This window comes from Tursiops truncatus, chromosome 13 (genome assembly GCF_011762595.2).
Source record: "Tursiops truncatus isolate mTurTru1 chromosome 13, mTurTru1.mat.Y, whole genome shotgun sequence".
In the NCBI taxonomy this organism is placed as follows: Eukaryota; Metazoa; Chordata; class Mammalia; order Artiodactyla; family Delphinidae; genus Tursiops; species Tursiops truncatus.
Genome location: NC_047046.1, coordinates 27,604,395 through 27,626,957, shown reverse-complemented (window position 1 = coordinate 27,626,957; position 22,563 = coordinate 27,604,395). Strand labels below are relative to the sequence as shown.

General features: G+C 41.8%; 1 protein-coding gene across 9 annotated transcripts in view; it reads left to right on the top strand.

Moving 5' to 3' along the window:
* CEP192 (centrosomal protein 192) overlaps positions 1 to 14,526 on the top strand; it is a 93,998-nt gene extending 79,472 nt beyond the window's left edge. For 4 of the 9 annotated variants that reach the window (XM_033837517.2, XM_073790473.1, XM_033837512.2 and 1 more), the window contains 5 exons: positions 4,419 to 4,538; positions 4,931 to 5,052; positions 6,498 to 6,627; positions 7,061 to 7,119; positions 13,468 to 14,221. In XM_033837517.2, the coding sequence (XP_033693408.1) occupies positions 4,419 to 4,538; positions 4,931 to 5,052; positions 6,498 to 6,627; positions 7,061 to 7,119; positions 13,468 to 13,639 (603 nt within the window). In that variant the 3' untranslated portion in view covers positions 13,640 to 14,221. Of the gene's footprint in view, positions 1 to 4,418; positions 4,539 to 4,930; positions 5,053 to 6,497; positions 6,628 to 7,060; positions 7,120 to 8,893; positions 11,791 to 13,467 lie in introns of those variants that run through there. The other 5 variants (XM_033837514.2, XM_019920758.3, XM_019920757.3 and 2 more) reach the window with 5 other exon arrangements.
* Positions 14,527 to 22,563: the final 8,037 nt, after the last annotated feature.

The window sequence follows — 22,563 nt, the reverse complement described above, 5'->3', positions numbered from 1 at the left end:
CCAGGAATTTCTCCTCTTATAATAGTTGACATGGAAATGTAACCTCCGTGAGGTCTCTGGTTTTTGTTTTGTGCGTCACTGTGTATCCTGGACTGAAGTCGCTGCTCACCACATTGTCAGATCACATCTCTCAAATGCACTCTAGGTCTGGATACTTAATTTATGTGCACAGCACATCCCTCTGGGACCCTTTAGGGAAGTATTACCAAAGAGCACAATTGTGGTTGTATAGAGTACTGATCCAGAAGGAAAAAACAATTAGTTCGTTATGACTGAGACACCATAATTGTGTGAAACGTTGGTCAGTGTGAGATGAGACTAAATGAGCCTAAGGCATGTTAGGGCTTGTTGTAGAACATGCAGTAGTAGTGGGTTTTCCCTCCTCTGTTTTTTATTCATTGGTGTTAGAGGAAGTGTAAGTGGGGTTTGTAGGAAGTGTGGTGCTGTGGTTCCAGTGGCTCCAGATGGTTGTGTGCTTGCACCATTCAGGGCATGGTTGTATCCATCCTTTCTGAATCCTCCCATTGCCCTGTCATCCATGTCCCCCACCCCGGTAGCTCCTGCCTCTGTGCTCCCAGCCTGCAGGCCCAGTTGTTTCTTAGATTCCGTGTCCACAGAAATTAGGTCAATGAAGCATTTTAATGTTAAGTCCAGACTCAAAGATACTGATTTATTGTTACCCTAACTAGGAATCAGTATTTTTAACACTAAACATTTAATTAAAAAGCTCTTAACGCTGGTAAAATTTATAAAGTACTGTTTTAAAATACTTCAACTTCCTCATTGTTGACCTTTGACATGCTGCACACAAAGATTTCGTGTGTTTGACTTGGAGCTGTGTGGTCGGGGTGATGTTCTGAAGTGAGTTAGGGTAAGAGCTGCTCTGGTGGGCACAGCATCCTGGCTCCTCTGCCTCTGCTCCCACACCCACCCCTTCCTTCCTGTGGACCCTCTCGTCCCCTGCAGTCAGTGAGGTGTGAGGCCTTAGTCCTTCACCACTTGGCCAGCAGTGGGTCCCATAAGCATTTCCATGGAAGTCTGCATTGTATTTTGGGGGGTGTCAGACCTTCCTCATTTAGGTCTTGTACTCTAGAATTTTTTAATAACTTTTTTTAAGAGTTTGCATTATTTTAACATTTTATTTCTATTTTTTGAAATATTGTTGTACAATAGCATATGTTACAGGTGTACAATATAATGATTCACAATTTTTAAAGGTTATACTCCATTTGTTATTGTGCAATATTGGCTATATTCCCCATGTTGTACAATATATCCTTGTAGCTTATTTATACCTAAAGAGTTAGTACCTCTTAATCCACTACCCCTATGTTGCCCCTCCCTGCTTCCTTTTCCCCACTGGTAACCACTAGTTTGTTGCCTACATCTGTGAGTCTGCTTATTTTTTATTTGTTGCATTTTTTAGATTCCATAGATAAGTGATATCATACAGTATTTGTCTTTCTTTCTCTGACTTTTTTCACTTAGTAAAATGCTTTCCAAATCCATGTTGCTACAAATGGCATGATTTTATTCTTTTTCATGGATGAGTAATATTCCATTGTGTGTATATGTATGTGTGTGTATATGTATACATATATATATATACACATATATATATATACACATATACACACACATGTATATTACTACATCTTCTCTATCCATTCATCTATTGATGGACACTTACATTCCTTCCATGTCTTGGCAGTTGTAAGTAGTGCTTCTGTGAACATTGGGGTGCATGTATCTTTTCAAATTAGTGTTTTTAGTTTTTAATTTTTTGGGTAAATACTCAGGAGTGGAATCACTGCATCATATGGCAGTTCTATTTTTAGTTTTTTGAGAAACCTCCATACTTTTCTCCATAGTGGCTGCACTAGTTTACATTTCCACCAACAGTGTACTAGGGTTTCCTTTTCTCTACATTCTCGCCAATATTTGTTATTTGTGTTCTTTTTTTGATGATAGCCATTCTAACAGGTGTGAGGTGATATCTCATTGTGGTTTTGATTTGCATTTCCCTGGTGATTAGTGATGTTGAGCATCTTTTCATGTGCCTGTTGGCCATCTGCATTTCCTCTTTGAATAAATGTCTATTCAGTTCTTCTGCCCATTTTTTAATCAGTTGTTTGATTTTTTTGATGTTGAGTTGTGTGAGGTTTTTATATATGTTGGATATTAACTCCTTACTGGTCATATCATTTGCAAATATTTTCTCCCTTTAGTAGGTTGTCTTTTCATTTTGTTGATGGTTTCCTTTGCTGTGCAAAAGCTTTTAAGTTTAATTAGGTCCTATTTGTTTATTTTTGCTTTTATTTCCTTTACCTTAGGAGACAGATCCAAAAAAAGTACTGCTATGATTAATGTCAAAGAGTGTTCTGCCTTTGTTTTCCTGTAGCAGTTTTATGGTTTCTGGTCTTTAATCCATCTTGAGTTTATTTTTGTATATGGTGTTAAAGAATGTTCCAATTTCATTCTCTTACATGTAGCTGTCCAGTTTTCCCAGAACCACTTACTGAGGAGACTGTCCTTTCTCCATTTTATACTCTTACCTCCTTTGTTGTAGATAATTGACCATAGATGGGTGGTTTTATTTCTGAGCTTTTTGTCCTGTTCCATAGATCTATGTGTCTGTTTTGGAGCCAGTACCATGCTGTTTTTGATTACTGTAGCTTTGTGGTATAGTGAATTCTACCAAACATTTAGAGAAGAGTTAACACCTCTCCCTCTCAAACTATTCCAAAAAATTGCAGAGGAAAGAACACTTTGTAATTCATTCTATGAGGCCATCATCACCCTGTTATCAAAACCAGGCAAAGATATCACACAAAGAAGAAAATTACAGACTAATATCACTGGTGAACATAGATGCAAAAATCCTCAAAAAAGTACTAGCAAACTGAATCCAACAATACATTAAAAGGATCATACACCATGATCAAGTGGGATTTATCCCAGGGATGCAAGGATTTTTCAATATCTGTAAATCAGTCAGTGTGATACACCACATCAACACATTGAAGAATAAAAACCATATGATCAGGGACTTCCCTGGCAGCGCAGTGGTTAAGAATCCGCCTGCCATTGCAGGGGACACGGGTTTGATCCCGGGTCTGGGAAGATCCCACATGCCGTGGAGCAACTAACTAAGCCTGTGCGCCACAACTACTGAAGCCCACGTGCCTAGAGCCTGTGCTCCGCAACAAGAGAAGCAACCGCAATGAGAAGCCCGTGCACCACAACAAAGAGTAGCCCCTGCTCGCCGCAACTAGAGAAAGCTTGCGCACAGCAACGAAGACCCAAAGCAGCCAAAATAATTAATTGATCAATCAATTAATTAAAAACAAAAAATATATATGATCATCTCAATAGATGTAGAAAAAGCTTTTGATAAAATTCAACATCCGTTTATGATTTAAAACTCTTCAGAAAGTGGGAACATACCTCAACATTATAAATGCCGTATTTGACAAACCCACAGGTAACATCATACTCAACGGTGAAAAGTTGAAAGCATTCCCTCTTAGGTCAGAAACAAGACAAGAATGTCCACTCTCGCTACTATTATTCAACATAGTTTTGGAAGTCCTAGCCACGGTAATCAGAGAAGAAAGAGAGATAAAATGGATCCAAATTGGAAAAGAAGTAAAACTCACTGTTTCCATATGATACGATACTATGCTTAGAAAATCCTGAAGATTTTCTATACCAGAAAACTAGAACTTATTAATGAATTTGCTAAAGTTGCAGGATACAAAATTAACATACAGAAATCTGTTACATTTCTGTACAGTAACAACAAACTATCAGAAAGGGAAAAGGAAACAATCCCATTTACCATTGCATCAAGAAGAATAAAATACTTAGGAATAAACCTACCTAAGGAGGCAAAAGACCTGTACTCAGAAAACTGTAAGACACTGATGAAAGAAATTAAAGATGACAACAGATGTACTGTGTTCTTGGATTGGAAGAATTAATATTATTAAAATGACCATACTACCCAAGGCAATCTATAGATTCAGTGCAATCCCTATCAAAATAACAATGGCATTTTTCACAGAACTAGTACAAAAAATTTTTAAATTTGATTGGAAACACAAAAGACCCCAGATAGCCAAAGCAGTCTTGAGAAAGAAAGATGGAGCTGGAGCAGTCAGGCTTCCTGACTTTAGACTGTACTACAGAGCTACAGTAATTAATAACTTTTTTTTAATTAAAAAATTTACATTTTGAGGAATATGTTACTTAAAGCCTTAAAGAAAAGTATACTTGGATCTGATTAGTGGCAGAATTAGCCAAAGCAAAGACATTTTTCCCTTCAATTTTTTCATACCACACTTTGAATTGGTAATCTAACTGCATGTGTGTAAGGTTCCGTGTCTGAATTTCTCTCCTGGATGTGTTGTTTGTAGGTCTCCATCACGTTTTTGCCCAGAGATAGAGGGGACTATGCCCAGTTTTGGGACGTTGAGTGTCACCCTCTTAAAGAGCCTCACCTGAAGCACACCTTGAGATTCCAGCTCTCTGGACACGTGAGTGTTACACTGAATTTAAGTAAATTATTGGGTGTGTTTTTTTAAAGACACCAAGGGAAACTGACATGAAAAACTGGCCTGTTGTTTTTGGTATTATTGTTATCCCATTAATTCTGTTATAGATTCTTATCATCTTAGTTTTCTTATGTGTCTTTATTGATTGGCTCTATGAAATTTGTTTGCCTTAATTAGGTAAGATTGTGTGTTTGTGTGTGTGTGTGAGAAAGAGAGAGAGAAAGAAACAGTGCAAGATAAAGCATTTTGTGATTAAAGGAATTTAGAAATCTTAAATCTCCTTTTTAAAAATTAGGAAGGAAGTAGTAGAATTCAAATAGGTAAGTGTCCACATGTTTATTTCTCCTCCTCCACCCTGTGATTTTTTTATACAGAGTGTCAAAGCAGAACGTGAGCTTGAAAATTCACGCATTTCCACAAATAGCCTCATTAAAATAGATAATTTACTTAAGCCCCGAAGACAACCTGTATCAGAGGCGTCTGCTCTCATACCTGGGTATGTTGTTTCTGTCATTCTCATGAATTTTTCCCAGGGCTTTATTGAGGTATAATTACATTCGGTAAAATGCCCAGTGGCTTACCTGTGATTGACGTACGTCACCCCCACTGCAGCCAGGTAGAGACCGTTTCTCTCTCCTGGAGCGTCCTCACATGCATGCCTCTCTGCAGCCACCCACACCCTCACCCAGGATTTGTTCTGTTCCTGTGTGTTGCCATAGTTTTGTGGAATTTCATGCACATGTGCACTCAAGTTGTGTCTGGCTTTCACTTAACGTAGTGATTTCGGGATCATCCGTGTTGGTGAGTGTACCTATGGTTTGTTCCTTTTGTTGTTGAGTTCTCGTGCCCCATCATAGGAGCACATCACGATTGTTTCATTTTCCTTTTAGCATTTGGTGGCTTCTGACTTGGAGCCCTTGTGAATGTGAAGGTGCAGTGAATATTATTATATGTGTATTTCTGTGGACATATTTTTTCATTTCTTTTGGGTAAAAATATCTAAGAGTAGAATTGTTGGGTCATACGGTAGAAATTTATTTAACCTTAAACTGCCAAAGAATGTTCCCAAAGTAGCTGTTCCAATTTACATTCCAAAACACAGTGTATGAAAGTAGATTCTTAAAAACTTCGAAAAATGTATGTTATACCAGCAGCTTACAAAGCTTTAATGATAGTATATAAATGTTTTACCTAATGAAAAAAAAAAATTTTTTTTTCAGGGATATGTTTCTTTTTTTTAACTTTTTTTAAATTGAAGTATAGTTGATTTACAGTGTTGTATTAATTCCTGCTGCACAGCAAAGCAATTCAGTTATACATACATATACATTCTTTTTTTAATATTCTTCTCCATTATGGTTTATTACAGGATATTGAATATAGTTCCCTGTGCTATACAGTAGGACCTTGTTGTTTATCCATTCTCTCTATAAAAGCTTACATCTGCTAACCCCAACCTCCCACTCCATCTTCCCCCACCCCCCTCCCTCTTGGCAACCTCCAGTCTGTTCTCTATGTCCATGAGTCTGTTTCTGTTTCTTAGATATGATCATGTGTGTCGTATTTTAGATTCCACATATAAGTGATATCATATGGTATTTGTCTTTTTCTTTCTGACTTACATGAAAATGTTTCTTACAATCTTTAGTTAACTAACATTTAGGTCTAACTTAGTTGTGGAGGAAGGTGCTTGTAAGGAAAATATGTTAAGTTCCTCTCAGGGAGGAGGAAGCGCTGCTGCTGTCTCAGCTGCTTCCCCGCACCCCTGGACACTTCCTGCCGCCAGCAGTTTGTCTTAACACACATTAGTCAGTCGCCTTTACAGAGCTACTTTAACTGAGTTGCGGGAGAAAACAAAGCCACACTTCATAATGTAATATATACAAATAGTTTAAGTTACTATGGATTTTAAATAGTTAACCTTCAGGCCTATCTCCATAGCAGGCAGCGTGACCTCACCCACCGTGGAGTTTATGCCCCAGAAGATGTGTATCGGTTTCTGCCAACGAGAGTTGGGGAGTCAAGGACGTTGAAAGTCAATTTGCGAAATAATTCTTTTATTACACACTTGGTAAGTTGGAAATCTTGCTGTGGGTTTTGGAAAAGTAAGTGTATTCTACTATTTGATAAACATTTTCCTGATAATTAGAAGCTTGTTTTATAGATTAAGTTATAATAGTTAAGTTTTAAAATGCCTTAATACTGTTATTTGAAAAGAAACTCAAGGGAATTTCATGATCCTTTACCTGAAAATTGAAAATTATTTAGTATTTGTTTTCATATTTTCATTTTTCCTCTTGTTTTCTTCTGTACTATCACACCAACATATTTCTGGATAACATTTACTCCAGTTAGAACTAGAATAAACTCATTAAACTTCCCCTAAGTGTTTTCATGAGCATTTATCGTTTTACCTCATTTTGTGGCTATACGGTATGTTGATTTAAGTATGCACAAATATCTAACTTGTATAACTTCATAAAATGTTTCATATTAAATTCCAGCTCAAGTTTTTAAGTCCCAGAGAACCTTTCTACGTCAAACATTCAAAATATTCTTTGAGGTGAGTTTATCATAAATCAAAATGTTCTCATCCTAGTGCAGGTCTTTGTGTTCAGGAGCCTGAGATTGCTCTTGGGGGTTAGGACTGTGAGGTCTCTCTCTGTTGCAACCCCTCATCCTCCTCACCAACACCACTGAGCACCAAGCACGTGGTGAAGGAGACAAGGAACCTGCTAGGGAAACAGTCCGTGACCTATGGGTACGTGTGGCGAGTAGCAACTCAAACTTGCGCAGTGTTTGGACTTAGTGCGTGACTCCTGTTTCCCAGTATTTTGACAGCCATATACTTACATAGAACCTTAATTATCTTGTGATTAACTTTAGAGTGATTTCTGTGTCACATGTTATTTTCACTACACTGAGAATCAGGGATTTAAATTTTAACTAATTAGGACAAAAACCTTCCCAGATTAATTGGGAAAATTTTATTATCTTATTTTCCAGTTGTTATTCTTCAAATAACCCTGTATTGTTCTTAAATCAGGGCTACATTTTCTTGTCATCCTTGCTTATTTTCTTTTTTTTAAAATGTGTTTGTTTTTATTTATTTTTAAGGTGTATGTATGTATATACTTTCAGTTTTATTGACATAATTGGCATACAGCACTGTGTAAGTTTGAGGTATACAGCATAATGATTTGACTTACATACATGATGAAATGATTATCACAATAAGTTTTGTGAACACCATCATCTCATATAGATACAAAATTAAAGACATAGAAAAAATTTTTTTTCCTGCGATGTGAACTGTTAGGATTTATTCTCTTAACAACTTTCATATATAATGTACAACATGTTCAGTATATTTATCGTGTTGTACATCACATCCCTGGTAGGTACTTAACCTTACAACTGGAAGTTTGTACTTTTTGACTGTCTCATCATCCAGTTCTCCCTCCCCCAACCCCCTGCCTCTGGTAACCACAAATCTGATCTTTTCTATGCATTTGTTTTTGAAGTATAATTGACCTACAACACTGTTAATTCCTGTATTTCTATATGTTTTTATTTCTATACGTTTGAAACTGATCACCACACTAAATCTAGGATGATACATTACCACACAAAGATATTACATAGTTATTGACTATATTCCCCACGCTGTACATTTCATACGTGTGATTCATTTATTTTGGAACTGTGGACGTTTGTATCTCTTAATCTCCCTCACCTATTTCTTTCTTCCTCCTACCCCCATCCCCTCTGGCAACCACCTGTTTTGTCTTTGTATCTATGACTCTATTTCTGTTTTGTTATGTTTGTTCATTTGTTTTGTTTTTTAGATTCCACATGGAAGTGAAATCATACAGTATTTGTCTCTCTCTGACTTATTTCACTTAGCATAATATCCTCCAGGTCCATTCATGTTATTGCAAATGGCAAGATTTCACTCTTCTTTATGGCTGAGTAGTATTCCACTGTGTATCTACACCACATCTTTATCCGTTCATCTGTTGATGGGCACTTGGGTTGCTTCCATATAATACCTTTTTCCATCCTCTCACTGTCAGTCTATGAGTGTCTTTGGATCTTAAGTGACTTTTGTAGCAGCATATATACGGGCCTTGTTTTTGTATCCATTCAGCTGCTCTTTTTTTTTTTTTTTTTTTTTAAAGAAGATGTTGGGGGTAGGAGTTTATTAATTAATTAATTTATTTTTGCTGTGTTGGGTCTTCATTTCTGTGCGAGGGCTTTCTCTAGTTGTGGCAAGCGGGGGCGACTCTTCATCGCTGTGCGCGGGCCTCTCACTGTCGCGGCCCCTCTTGTTGCAGAGCACAGGCTGCAGACACGCAGGCTCAGTAGTTGTGGCTCACGGGCCCAGTCGCTCCGCGGCATGTGGGATCCTCCCAGACCAGGGCCCGAACCCGTGTCCCCTGCATTGGCAGGCAGACTCTCAACCACTGCGCCACCAGGGAAGCCCTCAGCTGCTCTTTTGACTGGAGCATTGAATCCATTTACATGTAAAGTAATTATTGATAGGTATGTACTTACTGCCATTTTGTTAATTGTTTTAGGGTCTTGCTAATTTTCTTTTTCCATATGATGTACATAAAGGCTGAAATCTCAAACTGGGTTGTCACTGTTATTTAGAATTTTAACAGTAGAGTTCTGTTGCACTTAATACTGAAAAATAATTTTATCTTCATCTTTGAATCTTTAATTAAACAATTTAGTTATTATAAGATCTTTCATTTTAGCATCAAGAGGCTGTCCCAGAAACATGTTATATTTTGTGAAAACTTGGCCCACTTGCAGGCATTCAAGGACTGTCTCTGAGTTACTAGCCCAGGAGCACTGACTCAGAAGCTTATACTTACCTCTAGATACTGGAAGATGAGTCGTGGGGACCGTTCTCTCCACCTCTCGTCCTTTCTTCCCCTTCTCGTCCCCCCTCCCCCATCCCATGTGCTATGAAACCTGCCTCTCAGGAGCCCAACCTAAAGGCACGAGTTGTGCAGAGTCAGCAATGAATATACCTAGAAAGCTACCATGGACTTAACTTCTCTGAGCCTCAGTTTCCTAATTTGTGAAATGGAGATGAAAAGCCACTGGCAGCCTGGACTCGTTACAGGAGTATGTGAGAGGTGGTCCTGGGGAGCCCCAGCAGGACCCACAATGTCGGTAGAGCATCACGGTTTCTGTCGGTGCTTTCCCAGCCAGTCCCTTCAGTGAGAACATGGATGAGGGGGGCCTGGGTTTACAGCACTCCTAAGGCTGAGCTTTCCCGCTTTTCTGCCTTGAGCTCTTGTCTGTGGGTCCCTCCCATGACGGCCTGAGACTGGCGACATTCCACAGTCAGTAGAGTAGGTTGGCTCTGCTGAACTGAGGCAGAGCTGCAGAAACAATTCACCTATTTAAAAATAGGTTGTTTAAATTCCCAATTGTGACACTTTTTAGTAACAGAGTACAAATTGATACTGAGTAAGTGATCTGTCCTGAACACCGTTATTATCTGAATTTGAACTTTATCATAACGGCCTTATTAACTCTGCTTCCCGTTTACTCTGTGTCTCGTTCACATCCCTGAGCTTGGTCAGCGTTTTGCAGGTGTGTGTCTTTAAACGTGAAGCAGAGGGGGTGGAATACTTATGTGTAGACCAGTGTATACCTGTCACAGCTTACTGGATGGGCTTCAGATTTTTGTTTCAAGGAGCTTTTATCTTTAAAAAAGTCTTTTTAAAAAAAGTTCAAGAAACCTTCAGATTTAAAAAAAATTCCCTTGAAGAGCCTAGCAGCTTTTTAAAAAACACTGTTTGCATTCAGCTCATCTACAGTTTTGGTAAGGACTCATTACTTACAATAACTTGTTAAATTACTTGGCTTTATGTCACTTGCCCATTTTATGGCTGAAGGATGATGCAGTCAACTTACCTGGAGATAAACATTCCTTTTCCAGCTTTCATCATTAAATACACTGTAGTTTCAAATTCTCTTCTGATGTTATGTTCTTTGCTTAATTTGCTTTCACAGATTTTTAAAAATTGAATTATATTTTAGCTGAAATTTGTAAATCAGCTCCTTCTTGATCCTTTGTAGAAAAAGAACCTGTTTGTGTTCGATCCCAATAGCATTACATGCGGCAGCCTCTGGCCTAGCAGGGCTGTAGGGACCAGCCAGCTGAGTGAGGCCCACAGGCAGTTTGTGGTCACCAGTGAGCTGTTAGACCTTCACAGGAGACCACACGACCTAAATTGAAATGTAATTTTGGCAGTTAACATGTCAGAGTATTTTCATAATTGCCACCTTCAGTTTCCTCCTCCTACCCCTGTGACCAGCGGGTAGTGTCCTCCTTCCTCGTGCGCCTGGGTGCCCATCTCGTGTCCCAGCAGCACTTCCTCCTCCTCATCACGCACAGCTCCCTGCAGTGCTGTTGACATGACAGGCGTGATGCTTAAAGCATTCCTAACAAGGAACCTTTATAAATGAGATGGCGTTTTGCTTAGTTTCAACTTGTCTAAAAACCAATTTTAAAATATAAAATGTGTTCATTCTAGTAATCTAAAAGTAGACATTTTTATAGAGTTGAACTTGGTGACTTGCCATTCCAGTGCTAGAACATTTTAAGCTGTCCTGAATTAGACACTCAGTGCTTTTCTCTGCAGCCTAGGTCATGTCACAACATCTAAGAGAACTTAGAAACATGAGAAACTATTTTGTAATTAAGCAAAATTCGGGCAGTTTACATAAGCTAGCATTTAAAATAGCATCACAAGATACATTTTGTTTGCTTATACTCTTCAAACATATTATTTTAAAATGTTTTTAACTTTTTATACTTTGCAAAGAAATTTAAATAAGGTAATTTTATACTTTATTGGTGGCAGGTAAAGTTATTCTGATGCATTTCATTATGGAACTTAGGATAAATATATAATGTTACAGATTCCAGCATCAACTTTAATAATTAGCAACTCAGTGTAAACTTGATGAAATATGAATAAGAAAACCATGCGTGCAAAGCAGTAACTTTGATCTGTTCAACAAGGTGAAGTAAACTCTAAGTCGTAGAAAAGTCTTCTCTCATGACATGTCCGTAGGCTTAAGTCTTAAGTCTTACGTAAAGGAAGGTGGGAAAGCTGGTTTTTTCATATGTAAGAATGACTTCTTTCTATTTCGGAGAAGTAGCGGTTTGTCAGCTCTCTTCAGTGTCCACTCTCCTAAAGTGGAGCTCACCTGAGAATTCTTCCGCAAACTGAGGCAGGGGCTGCTGTCAGTGCAGGCGCGGAGGGCTTTGTACCTGCCCCGAGAACGAGACTGTTGGACCCTGGACGGGCTCATGAGCTGTAGGGGGCCGGTATGGCGAGGCTGGCCTCGGCAGGTAGACAGTCTGTGGCGGGTAGACAGTCTGTGCCGAGGATCCTGGGGAGCCCCTCCCTGTCCCCTGTGGTCACGTTCTCTTCCTCAGGGGCCGCTTGCCCTGGGACCCGTGAACCCCACTCCCCAAGTAGTAGCGCGGCTTCCGTCACCTCGGGTACGCCCTCCCAGGAGGCCCCTCTCCCGGGCTGTCCTCATGCGGTGGGGACTGTCAGCTGACTGCAGATCAGTAGGCGGGAGCCCCGCACGTCCTGGGGGTTTTGCCTTAGGCGGATGTGCTGGGGGAGGGTGTGTGTTGGGCAGGTTTATGTCATCCACGGAAAGCGGTAGATTGTGAAGGAGCTAATGGAAAAGGAGCATTAATGAGCAGTTTTTTGGTAAAGGTTCTGTCTTGGGCTCTAGGTGATCATCTCTTTCTCATGTCTTTTTAAGAAGAATTTGTTGTGTTTCCACTTACCCCCGAAAGCATCCTCTGTTAACTTTGTTCAAGTCTAATCTCTGCTGAGACATTGCAGCTAAGGCCCCGTCTGCTGGGCTCACAGCAGCGCATGCAGGTCCTGGTGAGCCAGCCCCTGCGGCTGAGCGGCCAGGCCCTGCTGTGTCCTTCAGAGTGAAGCCAGGGAGCAGCAAAGTGCTCGTTTTAAGTTAAAGAAAAAGAAAAATTACGGTTGCTGTAATTTGTAGGTTCATGGGCATGAGGGGTGAGGGGGTTCCGGGCACCCCGCCGGCCCTGCCTCTGTACCTCCTGCTGCTTGCTCTGGAGCCTCTGCTGCAAAATTCGTCATTGGATGGTAGGAGGTTTTGAACTAGATCTCTGTGTTGTGTCTATGTGCTTTCCTATTACGTGTTCCCGTGTGTGTGTGTGTGTGTGTGTGTGTGTGCGCAGTGTGTTTATATGTGTGTGGTGTGTGTATGTGAGTGTGTGTGAGTGTGCATGTGTGTGGGGTGTGAGTGTGTGCTGTGGGGGGGTGGGAGTGTGCATGTGTATGTGAGTGTGCATGTGTGTGGAGAGAGCGTAAAGCCCTCTTGGTAACAGCACAGTCACTGCTTCGCCGCACTGCTGGTGCTGGAGTTGTGTGAATCCGTGGTTCTTTTTAAGTTGCACCCCCCATTTATTCAGTGTCTGTAAATCTAAAGCAGGGGATACATGTTTGTCATAATATGTTTTTCAAAACCCTTCCTCAGTTAAATATGGGTTTCTTTATTCCATGTTAATAATGAGATCCTCTAGAGATTTACTTGGGGTATTTTAATGCTTTTAGTAATTCATAAGTTAAAAAAGCCTCTTAGGTTGGCAGATTGTACTACGTCATTCTGAGGATTGAGATGCTAACATAAAAGAGAAAATTGTCCTTTGTCAGTGCCATCGAAAGGTACCAGTTTTTTTAAAGGCACCTTAACTTTGATGTGGGGAAATGAGGTAAATGCATTGGGGGAAAATGACCCAGACTTTAAATATGTATATTCTGCGTTATCAGTTACGTGCAGGAAAAGGGCTTTGAAATACTTAGACTGTTTTCTGAATTTCTAGCCCACTGTGCTGGGTTCATCAGGAAACATGCTGGAAACAAAAGCACAGGTCAGATCCAATGGCTGATCCTGAACACGTGTGGTTGAGATCAAGGGCGGGGCCCCTGCCCTCTGAGGAGAGTCTGAAAGCTGTAAAGTTTCACTCAAAAATGATGAAGACAGAAAGTTGGTGACATCACACAGGTGTGGGAAAGTGCCTTTGTCTCATTCCCTGGGAATAAAGGTGTATTTTTGAAGCTTTTGGGACCTCGTTTTATGAGCAAAAACAACCCCCCGCCCATGTACTACTTTTAAGTACAGGGCATTCATTACCTGCTTGGATAGAATCTGAAAATAAATTTTCAAGAAGACTTTTGGAAGGTTTCATATGAAATTTGGAGCAAAACCCACCAGCCCTGTAAATGTTGGTCCTGCTGCCCCGGGGGCGGTTGGTGGCACGTGCTCCCTGACCTTTCGGGGGCCGGTGGCCTCCTGCTTCTACAGATGCAGCACCAGGCCCTGGGCCTCTTGGCTCCTGCTTACTTGACCGTGTTTGCTCTCCGCCAGGCATCGTGAGGCTGGAGGGGCTCCGTGTACCGTGGCCTTGGTGTTGACACCCCTTTCTCTCTGCAGAGCCCAGCACTACATCAACATGCCTGTGCAGTTCAAGCCCAGGTCTGTGGGCAAGTTTGAAGCTTTGCTCGTTGTTCAAACCGACGAAGGCAAGAGTGTCGCCGTTCGACTCATTGGTGAAGCTCTTGGGAAAAGTTAACTAGAGTCCACTTTGTGTAAAGTAAATGACATAAGTTATATTTTGGTAACTTCATTTTTTTCTATACTACAGTTACGCCTTTGTATATATTTTGTATGATAAATTGGATGTCTATAACTATAGATTTGTTCTTTTGAGAAGCTAATACTGAAGACCTGACTAAAATAATCATGTAACTATCCTACAGTATTGTATTTAACTTTTACAGGGGAGAAGAGAGTTCTATTTTTGCATTGATTATGATATTCTGAATAAATATGGCATATATTTTAGTTGGTATATCCAGAAATAAACTTAATTTCCATTGAATTTGGTGGTTTTTTATATGCTGTCATGTAGACATTAGAATATCACTTTATTCTGCTAATTATTTCCAAGCGCCTTGGTCTGTTCTGTGATTTTTCTCCTCCATTACAGTTCTGTTTCCCTTAAGAAATTCCTTCTTGGTTCCTTTGTCTTTTAGCTAATTGCCCAGAGTAGAAAGGAAAGCTTCCTTTCAAAGAAATTGTCTTTCTCCGGAGTGGGGCAGGCTCCACGTTCTGTGCAGACACATTGGAGAGGTTGATGGTATATTTTAAGAGAGCGTTTATTGAAATTAAAGCTGGATGGGACAACTCCAGAATCCGGTGTAGAAGGGCACTGCCATCAGGTACCAGAGGGACCCGGGGCACAGGGAGTGAGGGCAGTGAGCCGCCCGAGGGGACGGAGTGCTCTCCTGCTGTGATGTTCCCTGGTTCTACCAGGAGAGACGTGAGTATTAATTGCTCTGTGGCCATTGCTGGTGAGTGGTTGTGCAGCAGCATGGGGGTCGCAGCCGGGTATTATCGATGGAGCAGAAGGACCTCGGAGGGTGTGCAGAGCTGCCAGGAGGGCTCTAACCCCCAGCATTTACAACCGCGACAGAGAAACACTCTCCTTCCTGAGCACAGATTTAAGACAGTCTTATACGTATGTCTGCCACATGGGTCAGTAATCACAGGTGAAGGGTAGAGGCAGTCCCACAACTGTTGATCCCTCTGTGATTAAAACTGCTCTCCTTCAGTGTCAGCTCTCTTCAATGTCCACACTCCTAAAGTGGACACTTCCCTGTTTTGTTTCCTCTTCAGATTTTTCATTTCATGCCCAGGGAAAGATCTGGGACAGGGGATCCTGTAAGTCTTTAACTGCGCCCTGAGCCCACTGAGCACTGGGCCGTGTTCCCATCTCTGACGCCCATGGACGCTCGTGCAGACAGGAGGGGTGCGGCGGGGACGCCCCGCAGGGGCAGGCACGACCTCGGAGCAGCACGGGCTGTGACACGAGGTGAGGAGAGGCCGGTGGTGAGAGTGTGGCTGGAAACGCAATCCTCCCAGGGGTGTTATAACCATTACTTCTCCTGCGCCCGGTGCTGACCCCAGAAGATGCACGGACGCATGTGGAGGTGATTGTGTGTTTGCTCCATGAGCAAGGCTGACCCAGGCCCAGGGCCACTGTTGTGCTGACCTGCCCTCAGGTCGGTGGGAAGCCCCACGCTGTTCGCTTGAGGAGGTCCTCCCTGCGTTTGGGATGACCCACAAAATGGCTGTTCTGTGGGGTCGGCCTGAGGAAATGCCACCTTGTGGACTTGGCTGCATGTGAGACTTGCTCCCTGAGAGCTGTGAGGCCAGCAGGCACAACGCAGACCCCGCCATGCCAGATGCCAGGGCGCCACCCACAGCTGCCACCATTGCCCTTGTGCTTTCGGGCACAAGGGCGACTCTGCGTCAGCTTCTCTGGAGCCATCTTCCTAAACTCAGGGGAGACCCGTGTGCCACCAGAGCCGGGCCAGCTCGGATCCTCCTCCTTGGCCTGGTCCCCCCTCCCTTGTGCTTCCACAGGCCTGTCCTTCTTGGTAGGGGAGGGGCACCTCCCAGCACTGCCCCTCCATGGGGCACCTTCCCTACCTGCCTTCCAGGTGCTCGAGGAAGGTGCCCAGCTGACTGATGGGCACCTATGCCGAAGGCGGTTCACCTCTGAAGCCTCAGTGGGTAAAGTATGGGGGTGTGGGGGAGAGGGTTCATGCTTTGAACAAGTGGATGCATCCACTGAGCTTCTGTGTCTAAGTATTTCCATGGAAATATCAAGAGCATATGGATAATATACTATCTTACAAATGGATGACAGGTTGCTTCACACAATAATGTTTTTATATCTCAAGTCAAAAGCAGGTTGTGCGAATGGAGAAACGCTGGAAGGGCTGGTCAGGAGCAGGCCGGGACTGCTCAGCCCACTGCTGTATGAGGCATGGCCCTGGGGGCTGCCCAGCGGCCAGTGAGATAGACAGGGAGGAGGCGAAACGCACAGGACAGTGATGTAATTGTCGACCTGGGATTCCAAGAGGGTTTCCTTTAAAGATCATAAAAAGAATTCGGTAATGTGACTGGATTACATGACTGATACACAAAAGTCAACAGTTTTTCTATATAAGAAAATAGTCATGGAAAAAATAAAACCCCTATGAATAAACGTATAAAGAAATGTAAAATTTACGTGAAGAAAACTTTAAAATCTCACTGGAGGTTACAACAGGTTTGGGCAGGGGGTAACGTGTCCACATTGCTGCCGGGTGCTCCTCTGTAGCACGAATACCCCTTGAGATCTTACTAACGACAGGACTGCAAGTAGCTGGGTGAGACTAGCATGTGCAGGATGAATCCGAAAGCCCCAAATACATACAGAAATTCAGTTCAAGGTAAAAGTGGCACCTCAGTGGGGAAAAGATGGGTTATCCCAGATTAGCTTCCGGGTGAATCATAGGTTAACAATGAAAGTATAAAAGTCCCAGGAGAAAATATGGAAAACAATATCAGTTATTAATTTCTAATTTTGGAATAAAAACTGACAGTCACATAAGAAAGAGATCAACTCAATGACATACAAATTAAAATTTTCTGGGTGGAAAAAGCATAACCAAAATCAAAAGATAAATGACAAACTGGGAGTCTTAATGGACACATTGGCCATTTCAGTCTTTCTGCTGCAAACAGTGACACAGACTCTCCATCTGCAGCTGTCACTTCATGTATTTCCAAGGACACCTGTCGGGTAAAGCACTGCAGCATGGACAGCGGGTGGAAGGCAGGGCAGGGGCAGTATAATTTGAGTGGACATTGCTGACTCGTCTCCTGCCTGTTTTTCTACATCCTTGCCAAAACAACGTTAGCAAACTAACTTTTCCTACTCTAGTAAGTGAGTAATTGCGTCTGGTCTGATGTGCGCTGGCTCTGACTCTGTGGGCAGAGCCCACCTAGGCAGGTGCAACGGGTGGCTGCCAGGAGCCACCCTTCCCCTGCTTCTTTTGGGAGCCTCCAGCAAAGAGGGTGGACCTGCTCAAGGCCGCTTTCTTGGGGTCCCCTGCAGCTGAGCCCTGAGGAGACCCCTGTGGAGGGGACCCACCTTCCTGTGGACACCAAATGTGGACAGCAGATGGCTCTGGGAGTGGCAGGCAGAGGGTGACGCCCGGGCCCCCTGGGCTCTGTCCTCACAACCCTGCCCTGAGGCGGGAGGAGGCCTGCCTTCCACTGGCCTGTCTCCACTTCCCACCAGGTTCAACTATTAACTGTTTTTGTAATAAAAAATGTTTTAAAGAGGTAAACATAACAAAGGAATTGTTTTAATAAGAGATTTAAAAATCCGAATATCACTTTTTCTGCCAATATTCAGTAAACTTAATGGAATATCACTTATTAATTAGGGTATTGACAGTAGTCTTTCTCAGAAGGTTTTGAAGTGACACCTCACAGTAAAGTTCTACCTTTCCTTCTGAAGAAGCTCAGGCGTGGAGACCCTCGAGGTCCTTACAGGTGTCGCGGCCTCTCAGCAGATGCTCCTCCTCGGCTTTGCTGTGACGTGTGTTTCAGTTTGGTGTCCAGGAAGCAGGGCCGGTCCCCCAGGGGGCCTTTGTGGAGTAGGTGCCAGCGGGTCTGAGGTCTGAAGGTTTCCCGTCAGCCTCACCTGTAGGGCTGCCGCCCGCACCTGCCCTGCCTCTGGGAGGAGGAGGGTTAACCAATCCTGTGCCTTCTGTTCACTTGGGATCACTTGGTCCCACTACAAGTTTGCTTTCCCCTTTGTTATTTAATGTTGATGTTAAAGCCACTAAGAGGGTTGCCTGTTTCTACGCCGAAGTCACTGGACATGAAGAGAGCCCATTTTTATATTTTATATAAAATATATAACATAAATATGTATTTCTGTATTTTATAGGTTTATTTAAGTATATTTTAAAATTTCTATATATACACATATCAGGATAAAGCAAATAGATTGAGGTTGTTAGCAACCAAGGTTTTTAGTAGAAGACAAATGTGATGTTATAATTCAAAGATAAGTCAAGATATTAAGTCCCTTTGAAGTTAAATTTAAATCAGAAATGTTAGCTTGCACTCATGATTTTTAAAAAATCCATATTTCCATCCTTCTGCACTGAAAATGCCCAAAACAGTCTTAGCTCATTGGCAGTAGCGCCCCTGGAAAGAGACATGGGACACGTGTGCCGTGGCCACACGCCTACAGTTGTATTATTTTAATTCTAATCTTGTTCTGTTAAACTATGAAATGAAGAAAATTAAAACATGAGGTTAATATTCAAGAGTGATTATGTTGTATATACAATATAAAAATTGATCTGTTGTAAGTTAGTGAAAGTAAATAATCCAAGACTCAACACTCATTTTTTTGCGGTACGCGGGCCTCTCACTGTTGTGGCCTCCCCTGTTGCGAAGCACAGGCTCTGGACGCGCAGGCTCAGTGGCCATGGCTCACGGGCCCAGCCGCTCCGCGGCATGTGGGATCTTCCCGGATCGGGGCATGAACCCGTGCCCCCTGCATCGGCAGGCGGACTCTCAACCACTGCGCCACCAGGGAAGCCCAACACTCATTTTTTATCATTCATACTGATTAATTGGCAAAACTCAACTTCATTTTGGTTACGTAAGTGCAGACTTTAAGGAAAATACTCTTCATCATCTGTTTGGAAGAGTGCAAGTTAATTATCTAAAGGATAACTTCACTGGACATGATTTAATTTATGTATGTATATGTTTGTTTATTTCCCTAAGAAGAGTGATTAGAAGTCCTCTATCAATTATAGAAATCTCATAGTCTGCTCAGAGAAAATAACTTGTTGACTTTGGTAGAAAAACAGCAATTTCTAGTTATTACATAAAAATAAAGTCAGAAAATAGATGTAGTAATGGAAATAAGGAGAAATATCAAAATGGTATAATTGACAAACAGCTGGAATACCACTACCTCATACCATATGTACAAGTAAATTCCAGATGGATTGAAAATTTTAATGTAAAACCTATAAGATTAAACTGTATTAGATTTTATATGTCCGTAACTTTGGATGGGAGTGAACTTCCTAAGCAGGAAAGGAAACCCAGAAGTTATAAGGGAAAGTCAGATAAATTTCTTTTAATTGTTGTAAAATATGCACAACATAAAATTTACCATCTTAACCGTTTTTAAGTGTACAATTCAGTGGCATTAAGCACATTCACATTGTTGTGCAGCCATCACCACCATCCATCTCCAGGGCTTTTCCATCTTCCCAACAGATGTATTTTAACACACAAGTTTAACATATTGAACAGCAAAAAGACACCATAAATAAAGACAAGAGACAAACCATATGTTGGGCAAAGACGTTTAACAACACTTTATTTCTAGCACCCCGAGTGCTAGAAATCCTATAAATTGGTAGGGAAAGGCAATCCAATAGAAATGTGGATAAAAGAACATAAATAGACATTTCACAGAATGATAATTTTAGATGGCTAGTAGACATCTGAAAATTGGTTGAGAAAATGCAAATGAAAGCAAGAATGAAATACTCTTTTTTTTTAATCCATGAGATTGAAAATTAAAATGTGCCATGCATCCCTACATTGCTGGTGAGTGAATTGCTGGAAATTGGTATGGGAAATGCTAATTATAGTAATAAATATCATTTTTTTAAACTCATCAAATTGACAAAAATTAAAACGAATAAGAAATATCCTTTGCTGGTAGGAATGCAACTGCTAAAACTTTTGGGGGATGTAATCTACAAATACCTACTAAAAATTAAAATCCTTTCACCCAGCAATCAACCTTTGGGAGTCTATTTTATAAAAATGAAAGCACCATTACATATAGCTATACGTATGTATACATATACATATATGTATGTACGTTAATACCACGTAAGAGATGCAAATACAGTATCCTGAAAACATCCTACCGTGAGAAGCTGTGGAGGTTAAGAGCCCTGTCGGGAGAGAGAGGCCACAGGCCCTGCAGTGCCAACAGGTGAGCAAGAAACTGTCTTGCACCTGGGTCATCCTGGCTGAGTGCTCCCCAGATTCCTGGCCCACGCAAATGTGCACAAAATAATGTTTTAGGGTACTTTGTTATGCAGCAATCTTGGTTTCTATAAGGAAAAAGTCTCTTTCTGCTATTCCCTCACATCATTTAGTTCCTTTTTATAGAACATGTTAAGGTACTTTTTTTAAACCAAAAATCTCTCTCTATTTACTAATGGAGTCAAATAAGCAATTTACATTAGGAAACAAAGGAAAAAGTTATTAAGTTTTATGTAAAAAGTATTATAGTATTGATATTTGGGGAAAAAAACTCATAACCAGAGGCAACAATCTTCTTTTTGCAAAATAAGCTACATGGCCTATTTGGTAGGCAGTACATTGTAATTGCTTTGTTTTTATTATCCCTTTACATGTTTTAAAACTTTGCCAGTAAAGCTTTTCTAATAGTGCTGAAGAGACGTTTTTCCTGCTTACTTGGCAAAGTTTGCTCTGAATAAAATAAAAAGCAAAAGTTGTGTTGATTCTCCTCCTCTCTCCTCTTGCTCCTCACTCTTCCTCTTTCTTTTTCCCTCCTTACCTCTCTGCTTTCCCCAGAATCAATCAACCAGAGTTCTCATTTGCCAGCAACAGGACTCCACGCCGCACTCAACACAGCGGGGATTTGTTGGTGCATGTTCTCGTTGGCGGAGCCAGAACTAGGCTTGGACACAGACAGGGGGCCTGGGCACAGGGAACACAGCTGGGGCCCAGCAGACCTGCCCCTTCTGTGATGAACTGGACATCCAGTTGTGTCCACTTCCTTAAACCCGCATGTAAGCCCCATGGGAGCATCTGATTTGCCTCACCTGGGGTAAGTGTCGCCCCCATGGTGAATGGGGTGGGAAGGGAAGATCTCCAGCAGCAGGCATGATGAAAGAATATCCAAAAAGGAGATGGGGCTGCCGGTAGGAAGGCACACAGATGGCCACTAAAAACGTAATTTCATCAAGGTTCTGCTTAGAAAAAAGCAACCAGAAATTGAAGATGAACATAACTTAAGACCCAGAAATCCCATTCTAAATGTCTATATACTGCGTGTCTAAACACTAAGAAGTCTCCCACCTGTGTGCAAAGAGACATTAACAAGGATGTTGATTGTAGTAATGGAGTAAGAGTGGAAAAAAATGGCAACTCTTAAATGTCATCAAGAAGAATGTGATCTATTCACGTAGTGAAATACTATTACCAGTTAAATGAACTAAAACGATGTGTCAACTTGAATTTTTTTTTTTTTTTTTTTTGCGATACATGGGCCTCTCACTGTTGTGGCCTCTCCCATTGCGAGGCACAGGCTCCAGACGCATAGGCTCAGCGGCCATGGCTCACGGGCCTAGCCGCTCCGCGGCATGTGGGATCTTCCCGGACCGGGGCACGAACCTGTGTCCCCTGACATCAGCAGGCGGACTCTCAACCACTGCGCCACCAGGGAAGCCCAACTTGAATAAATTTTGACTGCGTAAATGAGTGAAAAGGTCAAATGTACACTATGATAGCATTTATATAAAGTTTAGAAACATACAAAGCCATATAAGCATGTATATAGTTTCAGAATATGTTTATATGCAGCATAGGTATAAAAACCTGGATGGAGAGGAATGGACCGATGTCCAGAGACAGTTCTCTGACTTTCTACATGTCAGCACATCTTGCAGGCGAGGCCCTGCCTGCCTTGTGTTCTGCACTATCTTTAGAAGGATGTTCATGTAGGTAACAGACTTGCCAGACAGAGATGTGTCTCCTTCAGCTCCTCTCCTGTAACACAGCCCACTGTGCTGGCAGGTGCCATCTGGCCCTCTTGGCATGGCCCTGTGAGAATTGGGGCTCAGAATATTGGTGCAAAAATGCTAATACTGCTATTGCTGTGGGCAATGAATGGTCCCTTGTCTCTGACCCTGGAGTTGCATGCCTTCTGCCAGCATCCAAGAAACTGTAACAGGCGATAGTATCAGCTTACAAATGGGGTAAAATTTCAGATTCTTCA